At 42.0% G+C, this 18,067-nt stretch overlaps 1 protein-coding gene across 1 annotated transcript in view; it reads right to left on the reverse strand.

The window, feature by feature from the left end:
• The window catches only part of LOC126281421 (nose resistant to fluoxetine protein 6-like), a 262,936-nt gene that overhangs the window by 42,898 nt on the left and 201,971 nt on the right, over nucleotides 1-18,067 (reverse strand). The window contains exon 9 of the mRNA XM_049980364.1: nucleotides 2,000-2,132. Coding sequence (XP_049836321.1) covers nucleotides 2,000-2,132 — 133 coding nt within the window. The remainder of the gene's footprint in view (nucleotides 1-1,999; nucleotides 2,133-18,067) is intronic.

Consider the following 18,067-nt stretch of genomic DNA (forward strand, 5'->3'; position numbering starts at 1 on the left):
ACTTAAATGTATGCATGAATTGCTCCACCTCCAAATTAAATGCTAGGTGAAACGGAGTGGTAGTCAGAAGCTGGATACCATTTCAGACACAAACGTTCTTAAATTCCCATGAAAATGGTCGATCATTGTCAGATACCAGGATCCTGAGAGCCCCTTCAATGTTGAAAGTAACTAACAAGGTGTGAACTGTGGAAGTTGATGATATGGAGGACAGCTTCATTATGTACAGTACTATGCATCGATCACCAAAAACCACATGCTGCCCAAAAAAGGGGCAGCAAAACTTACATACACCCTGACCCAAGATTACTTCGTGACTAGCTAGTGTGGTAGTGCAGCCTGGTTCTGTGCACAAACCTACAAGGATGCACCAGATGTTCAACGTCACGATCGATCACCAGCCAGTAGACGTGACATCGTGTCAATGCCCTCGTATGAGTCGTACGTACCCCAGTGCAACACATGCAACAACTAGAATATGTGAAGACGCAATGACAGGCAACCAACACATGACCTCATTGCTCCTCTGTGGCCAACATGAGAACCGCCTAGACAACAACGAGCCGATACTTTAGTAGAAACAACGTACGCAACATCTGATCCACGCCTGAAGATATGCTCTCCAGCCAGCAAACTGTACCGCTGAAACGATATTCTGGAAAAGCAAAAAATGGCTGGAGCTCCTTTAGGTCCTAGGGTGCTGATAAGTTGACAATGGCCTTCGTTGTCCGTCAGGACTTTACCAAGCACATGAGCCAACAAATGCACATTCAGGAAGAAAAAGAAAGCACTTCTCCAGTTTACAATGAAGGTCATTCTCTAGGAGGTGTTGGAAAAGCATATGAAGGTTTCTTAAATGCTCCTCCAGAGTATGACCCATGGCGCAGGCAGTTGATGCAACAGGAAATGACCTGAATCAACTGCGTAAAATACCATTGGTAAATTCATGGCATGGACGACATACCAAAAGGCAAGTGATTGAACTGGTGCACCCACAGAAAGTGGGTGGCCAGAAAAATCTGAGAAATTATGTTCAGCGCCAACTGTAGGTAAGCATCGCGCAAGTCATTTCGGGGAACAACAACCTCGTCGACATCTCTGGGTGATGTGGAATGGAATACGAATCTGCGAGACATTGTGCTTTGGTTGTCTCTCTAAAATCGCCGCAAAAGGCGCACAGCGATAACAGGCTTCTGAATCACCACTATGTGATGGTCCACTTACTTGACAAATGTGGAGAAATGACGACCTGATCTTGTCAACGCTGCAACCCAGCCTTTTTCTTGTCACGTGCGGCAAAGGGAATGGGGCTGGGATGACAAAACTCGGATACCGCCGATGGCTTTTTCCCTATGCGGTGCACCATCCATGGGAAAGACTATGTAACATCGCTTACCATCACGAAGTCCAACCAAATGAAATAGTTTTTCGCAGCAACGCTAAAATGCGAGTACTTACTGACGAAACACTAGAGAGGCTATTGGTCCACTACTGATGTTGAGAATTCGTTGAAGTTTGTACTGAAACAGAAACTAAGCACTATAGTAATCAGTCTCGTGTTACTGTGCATTCAACATCATTAGGATAGCAAATAATGTTTCAACATTAGAAATAAAGCTCAATCACTATTTTCATGAAAATCTACTATTACTCTTACAATCTTCGTCAAAGTATATTTTGTACTTATTTCAGCTGTGTCGGTGGCCTAAACTGAAGCTGTGGGCAAGAGGAGCGGAAACTTTCCCGGGGAAAATTGGAAATTTGTGGTAAGTTCCTATGGGACCAAACTGCTGAGGTCATCGGTCCCTAGGCTTACACATTACTTAATCTAACTTAAACTAATTTATGCTAAGGATGAGACACACACCCATGCCCGAGGGAGGACTGGAACCTCCCACGAGGGGAGCCGCGACAACCGTGGCAAGACCCCCGGGACCGCGCAGCTACACCGCGCGGCAAACTTTCTCGCGATCGCCACCTTGCGTCAGCAGTTACTCACCGAGGAAGCGTTGCATTTGTTGTCTCTGGTCCTGAAGAGTACCCAGCCGACGGCCATGCCAGTGACGTACGGCACGATTCTCCAGTAAGTCGGCTGGTAAATCACTGACAAGTACCGCACGAACTCGTCGTGACTGCAACACATTGACACCAACACAATAACTACTGTTCTTAAGATTTATAATCGTAATCAACAGAAGTTTGGGTAAATAGTACTTCGCACAGAAGGCTATGACTTTGTAGCTGAGTTGTCAAACTGACAAGTCAGGTGCCAAGCACAAAAAGTTGTAAATCGTCAATTTGGCCGATAAAGGCTGAAGAAACGCAAATTCCACTATGCTTTCTTACGAAGTTCTACGTACACAATTGCCTGGTTCGTTGGTCTAAAAGGCGGGGGAGGGGGGGGGGCGACACTGTTGCCTGTGTCAGCATGACACATCTCCTACCCACCCCACTAAATCCATCTCCGCCCTGTCTCCTCTCACCCCTCTATTTTCTCCTCTCCCTCTCTCTCCCTGTGTCTCCTCCTTCCGCTCCCACTATCTGTCTCCCCTCTCTATTTCCATCTTATCCTTCCCTATCTCAGGCCTTCTCTTTTCCCCCTCTGTCTCTACGCCCCATCTCCTCCTTTTTCTCTTCCTTTGTCCATTTCCCTCCCTGCACATATTTCTCCTGCTCCCTCATACGTAACTATCTCTTCCTTCCCCCGTTCTCTCTCCACATTATCGCTCCCACCCCAATAGGAAATTGCTGGTTATTACTACCATAGTATTCCTTTCCAGGTAGTATTTAAGACGCGTACCAAGTTTGGCTGAAATCGATCCAGGGGTTTACGAGTATCTTATCGATAGCTTTGCCCACATATGCACATGTCATACATATTTCACACATACTTAACATGTTTCACACATATTTCTGCACATATTTCATTTGTATTTCTAGCGAATTTTGCCATGCAGATACATTGATACACATCTCAGTGTTTATGACATCGATATCCTGAACTATGTGTTGTGCAATGAATAATATAATATTGCTGTGCGTTCAGTGCTACATCATTTTGTCACGAATACAATTAGTAGAAAAGAAGTCATAAATTGAAACGTCATGCCTGATGTAGCAGCTATACTGCCTCAACCGCCGGCCGCGGTGGTCTCGCGGTTCTAGGTGCGCAGTCCGGAACTGTGCGAGTGCTACGGTCGCAGGTTCGAATCCAGCCTCGGGCATGGATGTGTCTGATGTCCTTAGGTTAGTTAGGTTTAAGTAGTTCTAAGTTCTAGGGGACTAATGACCACAGCAGTTGAATCCCATAGTGCCCAGAGCCATTTGAGCCTCAACAGCCAAAGAGTAGCACGCGCGAAACTTCTTTTCTGTCATCTTTTGGTGGGGGTTGTCAGCGAGAAAACGTTTCGCGTAGGTTTGAAGTTAGATATAAAACTTGAGTCAAATCACTATGTGCTCTCATTCTCAAATATTGGATGAGTAAAGTCTGGGTCGTAGAGCTTCGTGGGCAACACTTTTGTCTCCCCCGCACCCCCGCGCAGCACCTTTGATACGTTGGCGGTTGTTACCTCCACAGCAGCGATTATTTCCAGACAGTAAGCAATATATGTGTCAAGTTTAATTGAAATCGATGAAGTGGTTTAGACAGAAGCGTGGAACATACGTACATACAAATCCGAGCTAATAACGAGCAACACAACGGATACACTGATTAGTGAACAGACGGTTATCGTAGCGAAACTGAATATTGTAACTCTCAAATCCCCTTAAAGAAACGAAAATTTTGTTTACTGCTGACGTACATAGGGAAACACGATCATCGCAATGAAATAAGGGAAATCAGATTTTGCACGGAAAGATGTAGATGTTCGTTTGTTCCGCGCGCTGTTCAAGATTGGAATAATAGAGAATTACTGTGAAGGTGGTTCAAATGGTTCAAATGGCTCTGAGCACTATGGGACTTAACTGCTGAGGTCATCAGTCCCATAGAACTCAGAACTACATAAACCTAACTAACCTAAGGACATCACACACATCCATGCCCGAGGCAGGATTCAAACCTGCCACCGTAGCGGTCGCGCGGTTCCAGACTGTAGCGCCTAGAACCGTTCGGTGAACCCTCTGCCAGGCACTTAAGTGTGATTTGCATGGTATCCATATAGAAGTAGATGCAGATGTAGATACACTGCGAAAAAAAATTAGTACATGTTTTTTAGAGGTTTTCAATTCACTCAAGATTTATTGTTGCAACAGTGCATATGGAGTACATGATATGATTACATTTACAGATGAACAGCGCAAGCGGTTCTGAGGTAGCAGGCATCGACCCAAGCTGAAGAATCCATATCAATACGTGGTGTAGCCCTAACTGGCATCCAGTTGATCGTACAGATGGCGAATACTGTCCTGGGATAAGTTATGCCACGCCTGCTCGACCTGTTCAAGTAGTTCTGTACGAGTTGTTCATCGACGAGTCGCACGAGCCACTATTCGTCCCAGCACATCCCACACGTGCTAGATTGGAGACAAGTCCAGAGACATTGCTGGCCAGGAAATTGCTGCACGTCTTGTACAGTTCTGGAGTTCTTTGATTTTCAGGGGCAGTATGTGGGCAAACATTGTCCTGTATCCAGTTGGAACATCACATCACCTCCATGTTGCAAGAACTGCAAAATAACGGGTCTAACAACATTCTGCACGTACCGAGAGCAGGATGGCGTCCCCTCCAGAAATACCAATGGTGAACGAGAGTTGTAGCTTATTGCACTGCAGATCATAAGGCCTCAAGTGGGGCCATTGTGATCAACAAAATACAAAAAAATGAACACATCACAGCAAGATATTGCAATGTACATAGAACAAACACAAACGGAAAATCAGAACACTCACTAGCGAAAACACCCAGAATGAAAAACACGACAATGTGCAACACACACACCACCACAAATATCACGCTAATAAACCTCACAGATACAGAATTAGTAGAGAAAGAAACATAGCTATGAGAGACAGGTCTCAAACACACATCAGTACAAAGACAGACAACCACTACATAGACAATCTGATTGTAGAAACAGAAAGTATCTTGGCAGAGAAAGAGAAACAAGATAATACCACTGTAAATATTGGGCTAGCACGAGAGCTAGTGAAGAAAGAAATAAACGACATAATGATTATGTAAAAGTAAGAGGAAATCAGATACCTTCAAACAGGAAACAACGTCAGTAATAAATTATAAGAAAGCTACACTCTAACAAGATCAGATTGACAAGAGCTAATAAAGCGGACAGCACGGTACTGATCAATAAAGAACAATATACAGGGTGTTACAAAAAGGTACGGCCAAACTTCCAGGAAACATTCCTCACACACAAAGAAAGAAAATATTTTGTGTGGGCATATGTCCGGAAACGCTTACTTTCCATGTTAGAGTTCATTTTATCACTTCTCTTCAAATCACATTAATCATGGAATGGAAACACACAGCAACAGAACGTACCAGCGTGACGTCAAACACTTTGTTACAGGAAATGTTCAAAACGTACTCCGTTAGCGAGGACACATGCATCCACCCTCCGTCGCATGGAAACCCTGATGCGCTGATGCAGCCCTGGAGAATGGCGTATTGTATCACAGCCGTCCACAATACGAGCACGAAGAGTCTCTACATTTGGTACAGGGGTTGCGTAGACAAGAGCTTTCAAATGCCCCTATAAATGAAAGTCAAGGGGGTTGAGGTGATTCGAGGAAGTACAGAACAGTACAGTACATACTGACGAAACTAAAATGAGCTCTAACATGGAAATTAAGCGTTTCCGGACACATGTCCACATTACATTTTTTCTTTATTTGTGTGTTAGGAGTGTTTCCTGAAAGTTTGGCCGTACCTTTTTGTAACACCCTGTATATTAAAGAAACAAAAATTCCATCTCCTCTAACAATATCACAAAACTGATATCTAATCCACAACTCAGTTCCAGATGTACATAAAAAACAACTTCAAAGATATCAGACACATACTCACAAACAACCAAATATAACATATTACACAGAAGAACACAAAAACACCAACACTCAGAAGCCAACTCAAGTTTTACTAACCCCTTGCTCCCTTGAGGACAGTTATTAATTTCAAGAATGTGCCACCATACCATGTCGCAAAATATATGAACAAAATCATAATGGAACACACACGAAGTGAAGAACAGCAGAACAACGAAAAACAGAGATGCACTCATAACACAAATAAAACACGTAAGCCGGCCGGAGTGGCAGAGCGGTTCTAGGCGCTACAGTCTAGAAGTACCCGACCGCTACGGTCGCAGGTTCGAATCCTGCCTCGAGCATGGATGTATGTGATGTGCTAAGGTTAGTTAGGTTTAAGTAGTTCTTAGTTCTAGGGGACTGATGACCTCAGAAGTTACGGCCCATAGTGCTCAGAGCCATTTGAACCATTTTTTGAAAACACATAAACATTCCGCAAACAGTATAACTCATCTGTTTCGACATAGAGAACATGTACACCTCAATACCTAGGAAGGCACACTAATTGAAGAAAACTTTCTGACATACAACAAAGTGCCTGTAGACAGTACGGTAATGAAATAACCAATACCCTTAAAGAAATCACATCCAAAAGTTACTTCCAACTAGAAAAGGGATTTTACTTATAAAAATATGGTCTCCCAGTGATATTACCAATATAAGGAACATTAGTAAACATATTCATCAAAAATACAGAAAACACAATTGCCAATAAAGTAAACACAAAGAAAGGATACAAAAATGGTTACTTGTACAGATATATGGTTTACATAATCTGTGTGGTAGAGAATCAACAGAGAAAACAGATAAACTTTATACAGATGTAAACAGTATACACAAAAATATTCAGTTCGCCATGGAAAAAGAAATACAAAAGCACTCTTTATTTCTTAGACATAATAATTAAGAGAGATAGCAATAAGCCAACAGCCAAAGACACAATTACACATGCTACATCCTACCACCGGTAAACACAAAAATTAGCGTTTGTGTGACACAAGTTATACGGACTAAATAATATGCCACTCAGAAAAGAAATTTGTGAAAAACAACTACAAACAATATAACTCGCAGCCACAAACAATAGCGATGATCTGCGTACAGAACAAGAATTCAACCAAAAAATCAAAACGCAGCTAAAGCAGAATGAAAACAAGCAGAGGACACAAACACCACACAATCATACAGACACTAAAGCATATACAGAAACACAAACAGTAGCACTCCTGATGTGACTGACAGAAAGGAATGGTACACTTTGATATACAAACACAAATCAACATACAGGATAGCAAATATACTAAAGAAACAGGAGTCACACATTGCTTACAGACTAAGAAACACACTTCAGTCACATTTACAAACACCGATAGATAAACCACATAAATACCAAGGAGCGGGTTTACGGCATTTAGAATGGCAAGAATGTGGATCAGTATATCCGGCGCGATGACAAGTAGGAATTTCAAAACTGGGTATAAAACCATATAAGAAGCTGGATAAACGAAAATAGAATACTGTCTTTGCTGAACACTTGATAAAACGTGGAACAAGACATGAAAATTATTAGAGTGAACAATTACAAAAAATTGACATTATAGGAAAACTTTCCTATAGAAAGAGACCTTGCAATGAAAAAGAAAGTAATTAATGACCATATCAATATAAGCAATAACTCCCTGATCACGTTAGAAACAAAAACATTAAAAAACGGAAACGTGAAACATAGCCAGAATAAATAATTATTTGAATCTTCGTATCCCAATCCCCTCCCTCTCTCTCTCTCTCTCTCTCTCTCTCTCTCTCACACACACACACACACACACACACACACACACACACACACACACGCACGCACGCAAACACCACAAATATACGAACCAAATCAAGAATTTCAAATCACACAAACAACTCTACCAAAAGACAAAAAATAAACATACAGCGACAGTTGTCCATGCAACACACTGTAAACACACTTATGTTGACTACACAGTGGAAAGTGTAAGTGAGTTATTGTAATAAATGTGATAAGAAAATATCAGAAATCGGACATTTAGAGTATAGAGACCGAATGAACACGTACCCAAGACAACACACATGGATTACCAACTTTGGAAATCGTAAATAACATCAAGCAATAACTTGACGTAACGAATCTTGTGCAAAAAATGTTGTTTCTAACCTGAAAAACAAGAGAAAAATGAGCAAACGTAAAACAGTAACATACTTATGTATACCACATTAAATGCATTTATTATATATATTAACACAAACAAGTATTACAGACCACTGAAAATGTTACATAAATAAAAGAACGCATATGGCAAAAAACGAAAGCGCTTTCATTCAGTGGCAAATACAGAACATATTTCCATGAAGTATATTACAACTGTTAATTGTAGGATTACGTTTCCATGCATTTCTGATTATCTGATTGAATAAATCAACCATTTTCTAACACAGTCCTCCGATGTCATACACATCAATTTCAGATATTAGAGTAAAACCCTTTTTATTAATTATTTATTTATTTTTCATATTTAATGTATCCGATTATTTTATTAATTGGTAGTTGCAGCCAATGCTGCCACAAGTAAAAAATCATTATTTGCAGCGAGCTTAGATGCTGAACATGAAAGCAGTCATGTCCATCCTTTATAACTGGAGACCTATATAGTACAATTACTGGTCTATTCTGCTTAGCCAATGTAGCTAGGTTAAAGGAATTACGAAAGACCAGTAAAGTTACACAGTATTTTCTTCCCAAGTGAGATGCTCATGTAATGTTACATCTAAATTCTCCATTGTTTTCTGATATGGCACTGGAATACCATCGAGCAGAATGGCATAAATTTTTTCGAAGAATTATGAACTTATTAATTTTTGACGGGATATTATGATTGCCTGTGACTTTTCGTTTAAGTCCCAGGTTTTGTGCCCTGTCACCACTGAATACAGGTCTTGCATCTGCATAATCACATTCTTGATATCTTTAGGGCTGGCACTTAAGTACAGTTGAAGATCGGCCTAGGACCGACGTCTATGCCACTCCTGAGGAAACATATTTTCAAGACGAGTTTTCACTTTCACAGGAAATACGTTACTGTCTGTTTTCTCAAACAACTTTCAAATCTCTACAGTGCACAATCTGAAAACTTTAGGTGTCACATCTTTTTGAGCAGTATGTCGAAGTTGACAATATCAAAAGGTATGCTGAAATACAGTGTTGTAAATATGACGGCCTAGAGCTTGACCATGGCATATTTTAGGTCATCAGATATTTTAATTAATGCAGTGTTTGTGCTACGGTGTATTCCAGGGCTTCGGATACAGCAGATAATATGCTGATTGATTATCACAAAGCGATTGCGAGTTTCGCTATATGAGATAGGTGGGACAAAGGTTCTGTTCCGTGGAGTGGGATATGTTCCATTCACAAGAGCAAAAATTAAATATGTTTGTTAAGATAGGCTATTGGCTATTGGTAACATTCTTGATCTTGTCTGTTGTTCCCTATTATTCCAGAAAAGATTAGCATTATGGCTTATCTCGTTGTATTTATTGCTACATGTTTGGGTGGAAAACGACATGATTAGTTATGTACTGGTAGTCTGGGGATTCTTGCGAACGATAGTTCATCACACCATGGAGGTAAATTGGTACAACGGGAAAAATCATCCAGTTCGTCAGCTGAGACCTGAAAAGCAGTTTCTGATTTTACTTATCTGACACTCAAGCTGCAGGAATGATTGTTCCACAGAGTTGTTGATATAGTACCGTTGCATACAGAGAAACGAGAGCGTCTGGTTTCGTCCTGCAAACGGATTGTTTACTCTGTTTCGAAACTTTCTGTGTTTTTAGTATGTCCAAGATTCCGATTTTGCTTGAAACGTCTGTGAGCAGCGTCCCAATTGATATAGGATTATACATATAGGAGCTATAAACGGATTATACACATAGTAGCATATTTGTCGTATTGTAAGTTCATGGAATTTGAGATCAGTTGTTGGCGCCCTGATTATTTGATGCCATGATGTCTTGAAAAATTAGCTCTTATACTGCCTTGTTTAATATTGCTACAAGCTACGAGAGTAATTTCAAAAGTAAGGTCTCCTATTTTTTTATAAGTACAGAAATCCGTTTGCGTGCAGTTGGTCACACTGCTATGAAGAGAGCTTAACGCGCTGTGTGTAAACATGCGCACGCCTCACTGAGACGCTCAGTCTTGGCTTGGCAGCCGTTGAGAATGAAGTTCCTGTTGGATGTTACCTCCAAGTGCGAATTGCGCGCAGTTATTCGGTTTTTGAACGCAAAGGGCTCTGCGCCGATTGAAATCCATCGCCAATTGACGGAAGTGTATTGTGAGTCGTGCATGGATGTCAAAAATGTTCGTAAGTGGTGTAGAAAGTTTGCAGCTGGTCGGACCAAAATTCACGACTAACAAAGGAGCGGGAGACCGTCAATTTCTGAGGAGACAGTGTTGAAAGTGAAGCAAAACATGCGTGAAGATCGGTGGATCACCCTGTATGATCTCTGCACGTTGGCTCCTGAGGTTTCCCGAAGCACCGCTCATAGAATTTTAACGGAAACATGGAACTACCGGAAGGTGTGCACAAGATGGGTACCACGCATGCTGACTGAGTACCACATACGGCAACGATTGATGCTTCCCGCGAATTTCTTAACCCCCTTGCAGCCGAACAGGACACATTTCTGGACTCAAATGTCGCGGGTGATGAAACCTGGGCATACCACATTACACCTGAGACCAAGCAATAATGACGCCAGTGGCGGCATCCTTCTTCAGCATGGCGGCGAGCTGGTATGATAGGGGCATACAAAAATGCATCGACAGAAATTGCGATTATGTCGAAAAATAGCTAAATGTTCAAGCTGTAAACTGATGTAAACCATTGTAGAAATAAACAGGTCTATGTACTTATAAAAAGTGGGAGATCTTACTTTCGGGATTACCATCGTATGTGACGCGATTTGACGTTTGCGTACTGCAAGAGTGGACCAGGAGTATTACATCATGCAGTAGTCTGGATTTCCAATTGCTATGAAGTCACTTAAGGATAACAGGATGGCCGCCTGGTCGCCTGGCCTCTCGAGTAAGATTGATCTCGTGGAATGGGTAATGCAAGCACTATGGCGATGGTGAAGCCAGAGAATGCATCGCATTCTACACTGCAAAATCGGCTAGTACGCAAGGCGGCGGTAGGTGTCGATTGCAATGCTGGTAGCAGGTGGCGTTGCTGAGGTAGGCAGTGTCAACACAGCCCCCAGCGAGAGAAAAGTGACCAGTGTGAGCAATCTACCACTGGGCTCGAGGCTTGTTGTCACTTTTTAGAGAAAAGCACTGCTTCAGGCGATGGGGTGGAGCATCCAAGTCAATTTCAGGGCAGTTTGCAGAGTGAAGGATGCTGGGATAGCACTGATGCAGTGCCTAGCACTTGTCCGACTGCTGTGGCCTACTAGAGATGATGCTGCATTAATTCCTTTCCTCTCGAGGAGAATTCGTTCCTCTGAAATCTAGTCTGCTCTTAAACTTGTAAACTTATCGTAATTACATTGTTATATTGTACGAGGGCTATCCACAAAGTACATTACGTTTTGGAATTAAAAATAAATAAAGTATTGGAATTTTTTTTAATTATATACAGATGAAAGCCACACTTCAATACTACTTTTCTACATAGTTGCCATTTAAATTAAGGCACTTATCGTAGCGATGGACGAGCTTGGAAATTTCTTCGTCGTAAAATTCGGCCGCCTGCGCCTTCAACCACGTGGTTACCTCTTCTTGAAGCTGTGCGTCGTCACCAAAACGCTGCATAGCCAACCACTTCTTCATTGCTGGGAATAAGTGTAAGTCGTTCGGCGCCAGGTCGAGACTGAATGGCGGATGAGGAAACAACTCCCACTAAAAAGAATCCAGAACTTCACGAGTGACATTTGCCGTGTGGGCCCGGGCGTTGTCGTGAATCAGCAAGATCTTTGAGCCCAACTTCCCCCTGCGCTTGTTTTGTATTGCTCTTCTGAGGTTGTGCAGAGTTTGGCAATACCTTTGAGAGTTTATTGTAGTGCCTCTTTCCAGGAAATCCACAAAAATCACACCTTTTCTGTCCCAAAACAAGAGGTAACCACGTGGTTGAAGGCGCAGGCAGCCGAATTTTACGACGAAGGAATTTCCAAGCTCGTCCATCGCTAGGATAAGTGCCTTAATTTAAATGGCAACTATGTTGAAAAGTAGTATTTAAGTGTGGCTTTCATCTGTATATAATAAATAAATTCCAATCCTTTATTTATTTTTAATTCCAAAACGTAATGCACTTTGTGGATAGCCCTCGTATTTACATCTCTACTTTTCCATATCAGTTATGTGCAGTTTGTCTTCCATCCTTCTTACTCATAGCCACTATCCACCGCGTAATGTCTTTTGGTGTGCTGCACTCACTCCACACATGGTAGTTGACTCACCGGGTTAGCACGTAGTGAACTGATGGATGAGGAGGGCAATTAGTTCTCCATCAGCTGTAAACATAAGCGATACAGATAGGAACAAACACTGAAAGCCTTCCTGAGGACGATATGCTCATTACCTGGACACAGTGTTAATAACCGTTGCAGTCCTGTTGAATATGGTGGAACGATTGTTCTGCACTAATGCACCCATTCAGTGCTGCTTTTAGTTTGTCAAGGGAAATTATTACAGAGATGTCATGGATAACAAGCAGGTAAGTAAGGTTTTCTGCTGGTATGAGTCCGAAAGAACTACAAGGCAGATACAGCAGATAATACCCTAGGTTCAAGGCTGTAGTTCCTGTCATTACTACAGGAAGAAGTCGCAGATAGCAATGCAAATGGCAATATTGTATCTTTTAAGGCTGAAAATTGTACAGGCGAAGAAAATTTATAGCTAGTTGTCATCACTTACTTAGTATTGAAACACTTCCAGTAGAATTTATAAGTTATACATGTTTGCACGGTAAATACATTGCTAAAAAATGTGAGCACATACCTATTATTTTCTTCTCTTGTGACGGCAAGGTGTCGTAGTCCTTGTTATATAATATACATGTTGGAGGCCAAGCTTCTGTCTTTTTTAAAATTTGTTTGTGCTCTGGGTTACGGAATTGTTTCACATTACTGGCCCACTTTTTACTTCCGCAGAAAAACTTTCTACATGGAATATAATTTCTGTATTCTCCCTCGGCACACCCGAATAGAAGATCCTTACTACACTGTGTATTACTCGTAAGAAGGGTGCAGTGGGCAAGAACATTAGAGCAACTGACTCGACCATGTGTTCCAAAGCCACGCTTCTGTGTTTTATCCCTCCGATCTTCAGAATTTACGGTCGTCATTGTTGGAAGTTTTCTTGAAATCTATTCTGTATCTTAATATCTATATATTTTCATGTTAAAAACACCTATTGTAAGCACTTTTGAATGATTGGTTGGTTGGGTGATTTGGGGGAGGGGACCAAACCGCAAGTTCGTCGATCCCATCGGATTAGGGACAGATGCGGAAGGAAGTCGGCCGTGCCCTTTCAAAGGAACCATCCCGGCATTTACCTGAAGCGATTTAGGCAACTCACGGAAAGCCAAAACCAGGGTGGTCGGACGCGGGTTTGAATCGTAGTCCTCCAGAATGGAAATCCTGTTTGATAACTACTGGGCCAAATCGCTCGGTTTCTAAATGGAAATAGATTACAACTTCTTTGTCTTCTTTCTGATCCCCCAAAACCATTTAAAGTCAGTGGAATGAACACTGAACTGACTCCTCACAAGGACCTTGTCACTATGATCCGTAAAAAGAACATGTCAAAAGAAACCTGGGGATGTACTCGGCAGATAAACGTTTAGCTCAGTTTTGCACTGCCATACACGCTCACACAAAAACCAATAACGATAACAACAGTTTGTATGTACACAGTGTGTCGGATCAAAATTAAATGTAGGTGTACCTTGGGCCATCATGACTCATGAACCATTACTCGCTCAGACAATGGTTCGGACATTCCATCTTCGGTACAATCACAATTAATAAATCTTGAAAACCAATGAAAATAACTTAGTTGCACTAGATTTTAATTCAGAATGTGGATCCTTTTTTGTCCATCGACATTTAAGCGTTAAATGCTTTCTCTAAAATGCGAGGGGCTTTCAATAAGTAATGCAAAGCATTTTTCTTCTGAAAGCAGTTCGATTTTATTCAGGATTCCAAAATATAGTATTATTCCACATCCTTTTGGCTACAAAACGCTGTTTTTCAATATAATCTCCGTTCAATGCGACGATCTGACGTCACCTTACAGGGAGGGCCTGTGTGTCCACGTGGTACCATTTCTAATCGTCGACGTCGGAGGCAACGTCTGGCTACGTCAGTAACTTGCCATTCACCCACGTACTCCTTCCCGTGGAATGCATACTGCCGTGTTCTATTAGGTGGTGAAGAACCCAGCGGGTACAGACCTTTAAGTGCCTCAACTGGTGAATGAGTGTGTAAGCACCGTCAGTAGAGACGTCTAGTTGAGCAGAGAGGCGTTCGGTAGCGATCCGTCGACCACCTCTAGTGAGAGCCACTTGGCGTTCCAACATTGCAGGAGTCACAGCTGTTTGCAGGCAGGCGGGCACACGAATGATCGCACAGGGACAGGTTTGCACAGCCTTGCTGCGATGATGAGAGACGTCTCACGGAACAACTCACTGTGCTTTTGTTCAAAACCATGTCTCCGTAGACATTCTCCAAGCACTTAGGAATATCCCGCCAAAAGAAACCCATCGACAGCTCTCTGCTTGGAACGCACCTCCGTTACAGACGCCAGTTTCAAGGCTACGTGTAGCGCCACCACCTATCGGAACAACATGAAACTATTGGGACTGGTCGGGAATATTTCACCATGTCACCCCAAAAATTATGTATTTTTCAACTGAAATTTGCAGACAAAGAAAAATGGGTTGCATTACTTATTCAAAGCCCCTCGTAGCTTAAGCCGAAGGCCACTGTAAGGGGTTCCTTATGTAAGAGGTTTACTGTTCACTACCTTACTGGAGCAAACGTAATTATAAGGGGTTCGTTATGTAAGAGGTTTACTGTTCACTAATTTCGATGTATTGTTCACGCGCTGCCTGCGATATAAAACATCTACATCTACATGACTACTCTGCAATTCACATTTAAGTGCTTGGCAGAGGGTTCATCGAACCACAATCATACTATCTCTCTACTATTCCACTCTCGAACAGCGAGCGGGAAAAACGAACACCTAAACCTTTCTGTTCGAGCTCTGATTTCTCTTATTTTATTTTGATGATCATTCCTACCTATGTAGGTTGGGCTCAACAAAATATTTTCGCATTCGGAAGAGAAAGTTGGTGACTGAAATTTCGTAAAAAGGTCTCGCCACGACGAAAAACGTCTATGCTGTAATGACTACCATCCCAACTCGTGTATCATATCTGCCACACTCTCTCCCCTATAACGTGAAAATACAAAACGAGCTGCCCTTTTTCGCACCCTTTCGATGTCCTTCGTCAATTCCACCTGGTAAGGATCCCACACCGCGCAGCAATATTCTAACAGAGGACGAACGAGTGTAGTGTAAGCTGTCTCTTTAGTGGACTTGTTGCATCTTCTAAGTGTCCTGTCAATGAAACGCAACCTTTGGCTCGCCTTCCCGACAATATTATCTATGTGGTCCTTACAACTGAAGTTGTTCGTAATTTTAACACCCAAGTACTTAGTTGAATTGACAGCCTTGAGAATTGTACTATTTATCGAGTAATCGAATTCCAACGGATTTCTTTTGGAACTCATGTGGATCATCTCACACTTTTCGTTATTTAGCGTCAACTGCCACCTGACACACCATACAGCAATCTTTTCTAAATCGCTTTGCAACTGATACTGGTCTTCGGATGACCTTACTAGACGGTAAATTACAGCATCATCTGCGAACAGTTTAAGAGAACTGCTCAGATTGTCACCCAGGTCATTTATATAGATCAGGAACAGTAGAGGTCCCAGGACGCTTCCCTGGGGAACACCTGATATCACTTCAGTTTTACTCGATGATTTGCCGTCTATTACTACGAACTGCGACCTTCCTGACAGGAAATCACGAATCCAGTCGCACAACTGAGACGATACCCCATAGCTCCGCAGCTTGATTAGAAGTCGCTTATGAGGAACGCTGTCAAACGCTTTCCGGAAATCTAGAAATACGGAATCAACTTGAGATCCCCTGTCGATAGCGGCCATTACTTCTTGCGAATAAAGAGCTAGCTGCGTTGCACAAGAGCGATGTTTTCTGAAGCCATGCTGATTACGTGTCAATAGATCGTTCCCTTCGAGGTGATTCATAATGTTTGAATACAGTATATGCTCCAAAACCCTACTGCAAACCGACGTCAATGATATAGGTCTGTAGTTAATTGGATTACTCCTACTACCCTTCTTGAACACTGGTGCGACCTGCGCAATTTTCCAATCTGTAGGTAAAGATCTATCGGTGAGCGAGCGGTTGTATATGAGTGCTAAGTAGGGAGCTATAGTATCAGCGTAATCTGAAAGGAACCTAATCGGTATACAATCTGGACCTGAAGACTTGCCCGTATCAAGCGATTTGAGTTGCTTCGTAACCCCGAAGGTATCTACTTCTAAAAAACTCATGCTAGCAGATGTTCGTGTTTCAAATTCTGGAATATTCCATTCGTCTTCCCTGGTGAAGGAATTTCGCTTTAGCGGCACAGTCGTCGATAACAGTACCAGCGGCACTGTGCAGCGAAGGTATCGACTGCGTCTTTCCGCTTGTGTACTTTACATACGACCAGAATTTCTTCGGATTTTCTACCAAATTTCGAGACAATGTTTCGTTGTGGAATCTATTAAAGGCATCTCGCATCGAAGTACGTGCCAAATTTGGCGCGTCTGTAAATTTTAGCCCATCTTCGGGATTTCGCGTTCTTCTGAACTTCGCATGCTTTTTCCGTTGCCTCTGCAACAGCGTTCGGACCTTTTCTGTGTACCACGGGGGATCCGTTCCATCTCTTACCAATTTATGAGGTATGAATATCTCAATTGCTGTTGCTACTATATCTTTGAATTTGAGCCACATCTCGTCTACATTCGCAAAGTCAGTTCGGAAGGAATGGAAGTTGTCTTTTAGGAAGGCTTCTAGTGGCACTTTATCCGCTTTTTAAATAAAATTATTTTGCGTTTGTTTCTGATGGATTTGGAGGAAATGGTATTGAGCATAGCTACAATGACCTTGTGATCACTAATCCCTGTATCAGTCATGATGCTCTCTATCAGCTCTGGATTGTTTGTGGTTAAGAGGTCAAGTGTGTTTTCGCAACCATTTACAATTCGCGTGGGTTCGTGGACTAACTGCTCGAAATAATTTTCGGAGAAAGCATTTAGAACAATCTCGGAAGACGTTTTCTGCCTACCACCGGTTTTGAACAAGTATTTTTTTTAGCATACCGAGGGTACAATAGGACGTTTTCTGCCTACCACCGGTTTTGAACAAGTATTTTTGCCAACATACCGAGGGTACAATAGAATCGCAGGTCAGAGTAGTGTCGGCAGTAGTAATAATCACTCGCTCCTACAGAGCAGTCGCAATAGTTCGTTCTTATGGAGCAGTCGCAATAACTCACTGTTACGCAGAAGATATAGCTCACCGCTACAGTACAGTTGCTAGCCATGGAAGAGCAATAGCAGTCGCCGCTGGTGCAGCGCAGTTCATTGCCATGTAGTGTAAGGTAAACTTTATTATTCTTCATCGCCGTGCGCGTACCTAAATTTGTTGGCTGAGATATTAATATGAATTTGTTTCAATCTTTTTGTGATTAAGTCAGTCGTGTAATGCACAACTTTTTATGTAATCGTTTGCAATAAAGTTTTCAATGATAAGGTTTTTCATAACATATATTTTTTTTACCAGCCATTTACTTGAAGTTAAATATTTTACAAATTTTCCCAAATCATAGTCATGTGTTGTTTAATAATC

Source organism: Schistocerca gregaria, chromosome 7 (genome assembly GCF_023897955.1).
Source record: "Schistocerca gregaria isolate iqSchGreg1 chromosome 7, iqSchGreg1.2, whole genome shotgun sequence".
In the NCBI taxonomy this organism is placed as follows: Eukaryota; Metazoa; Arthropoda; class Insecta; order Orthoptera; family Acrididae; genus Schistocerca; species Schistocerca gregaria.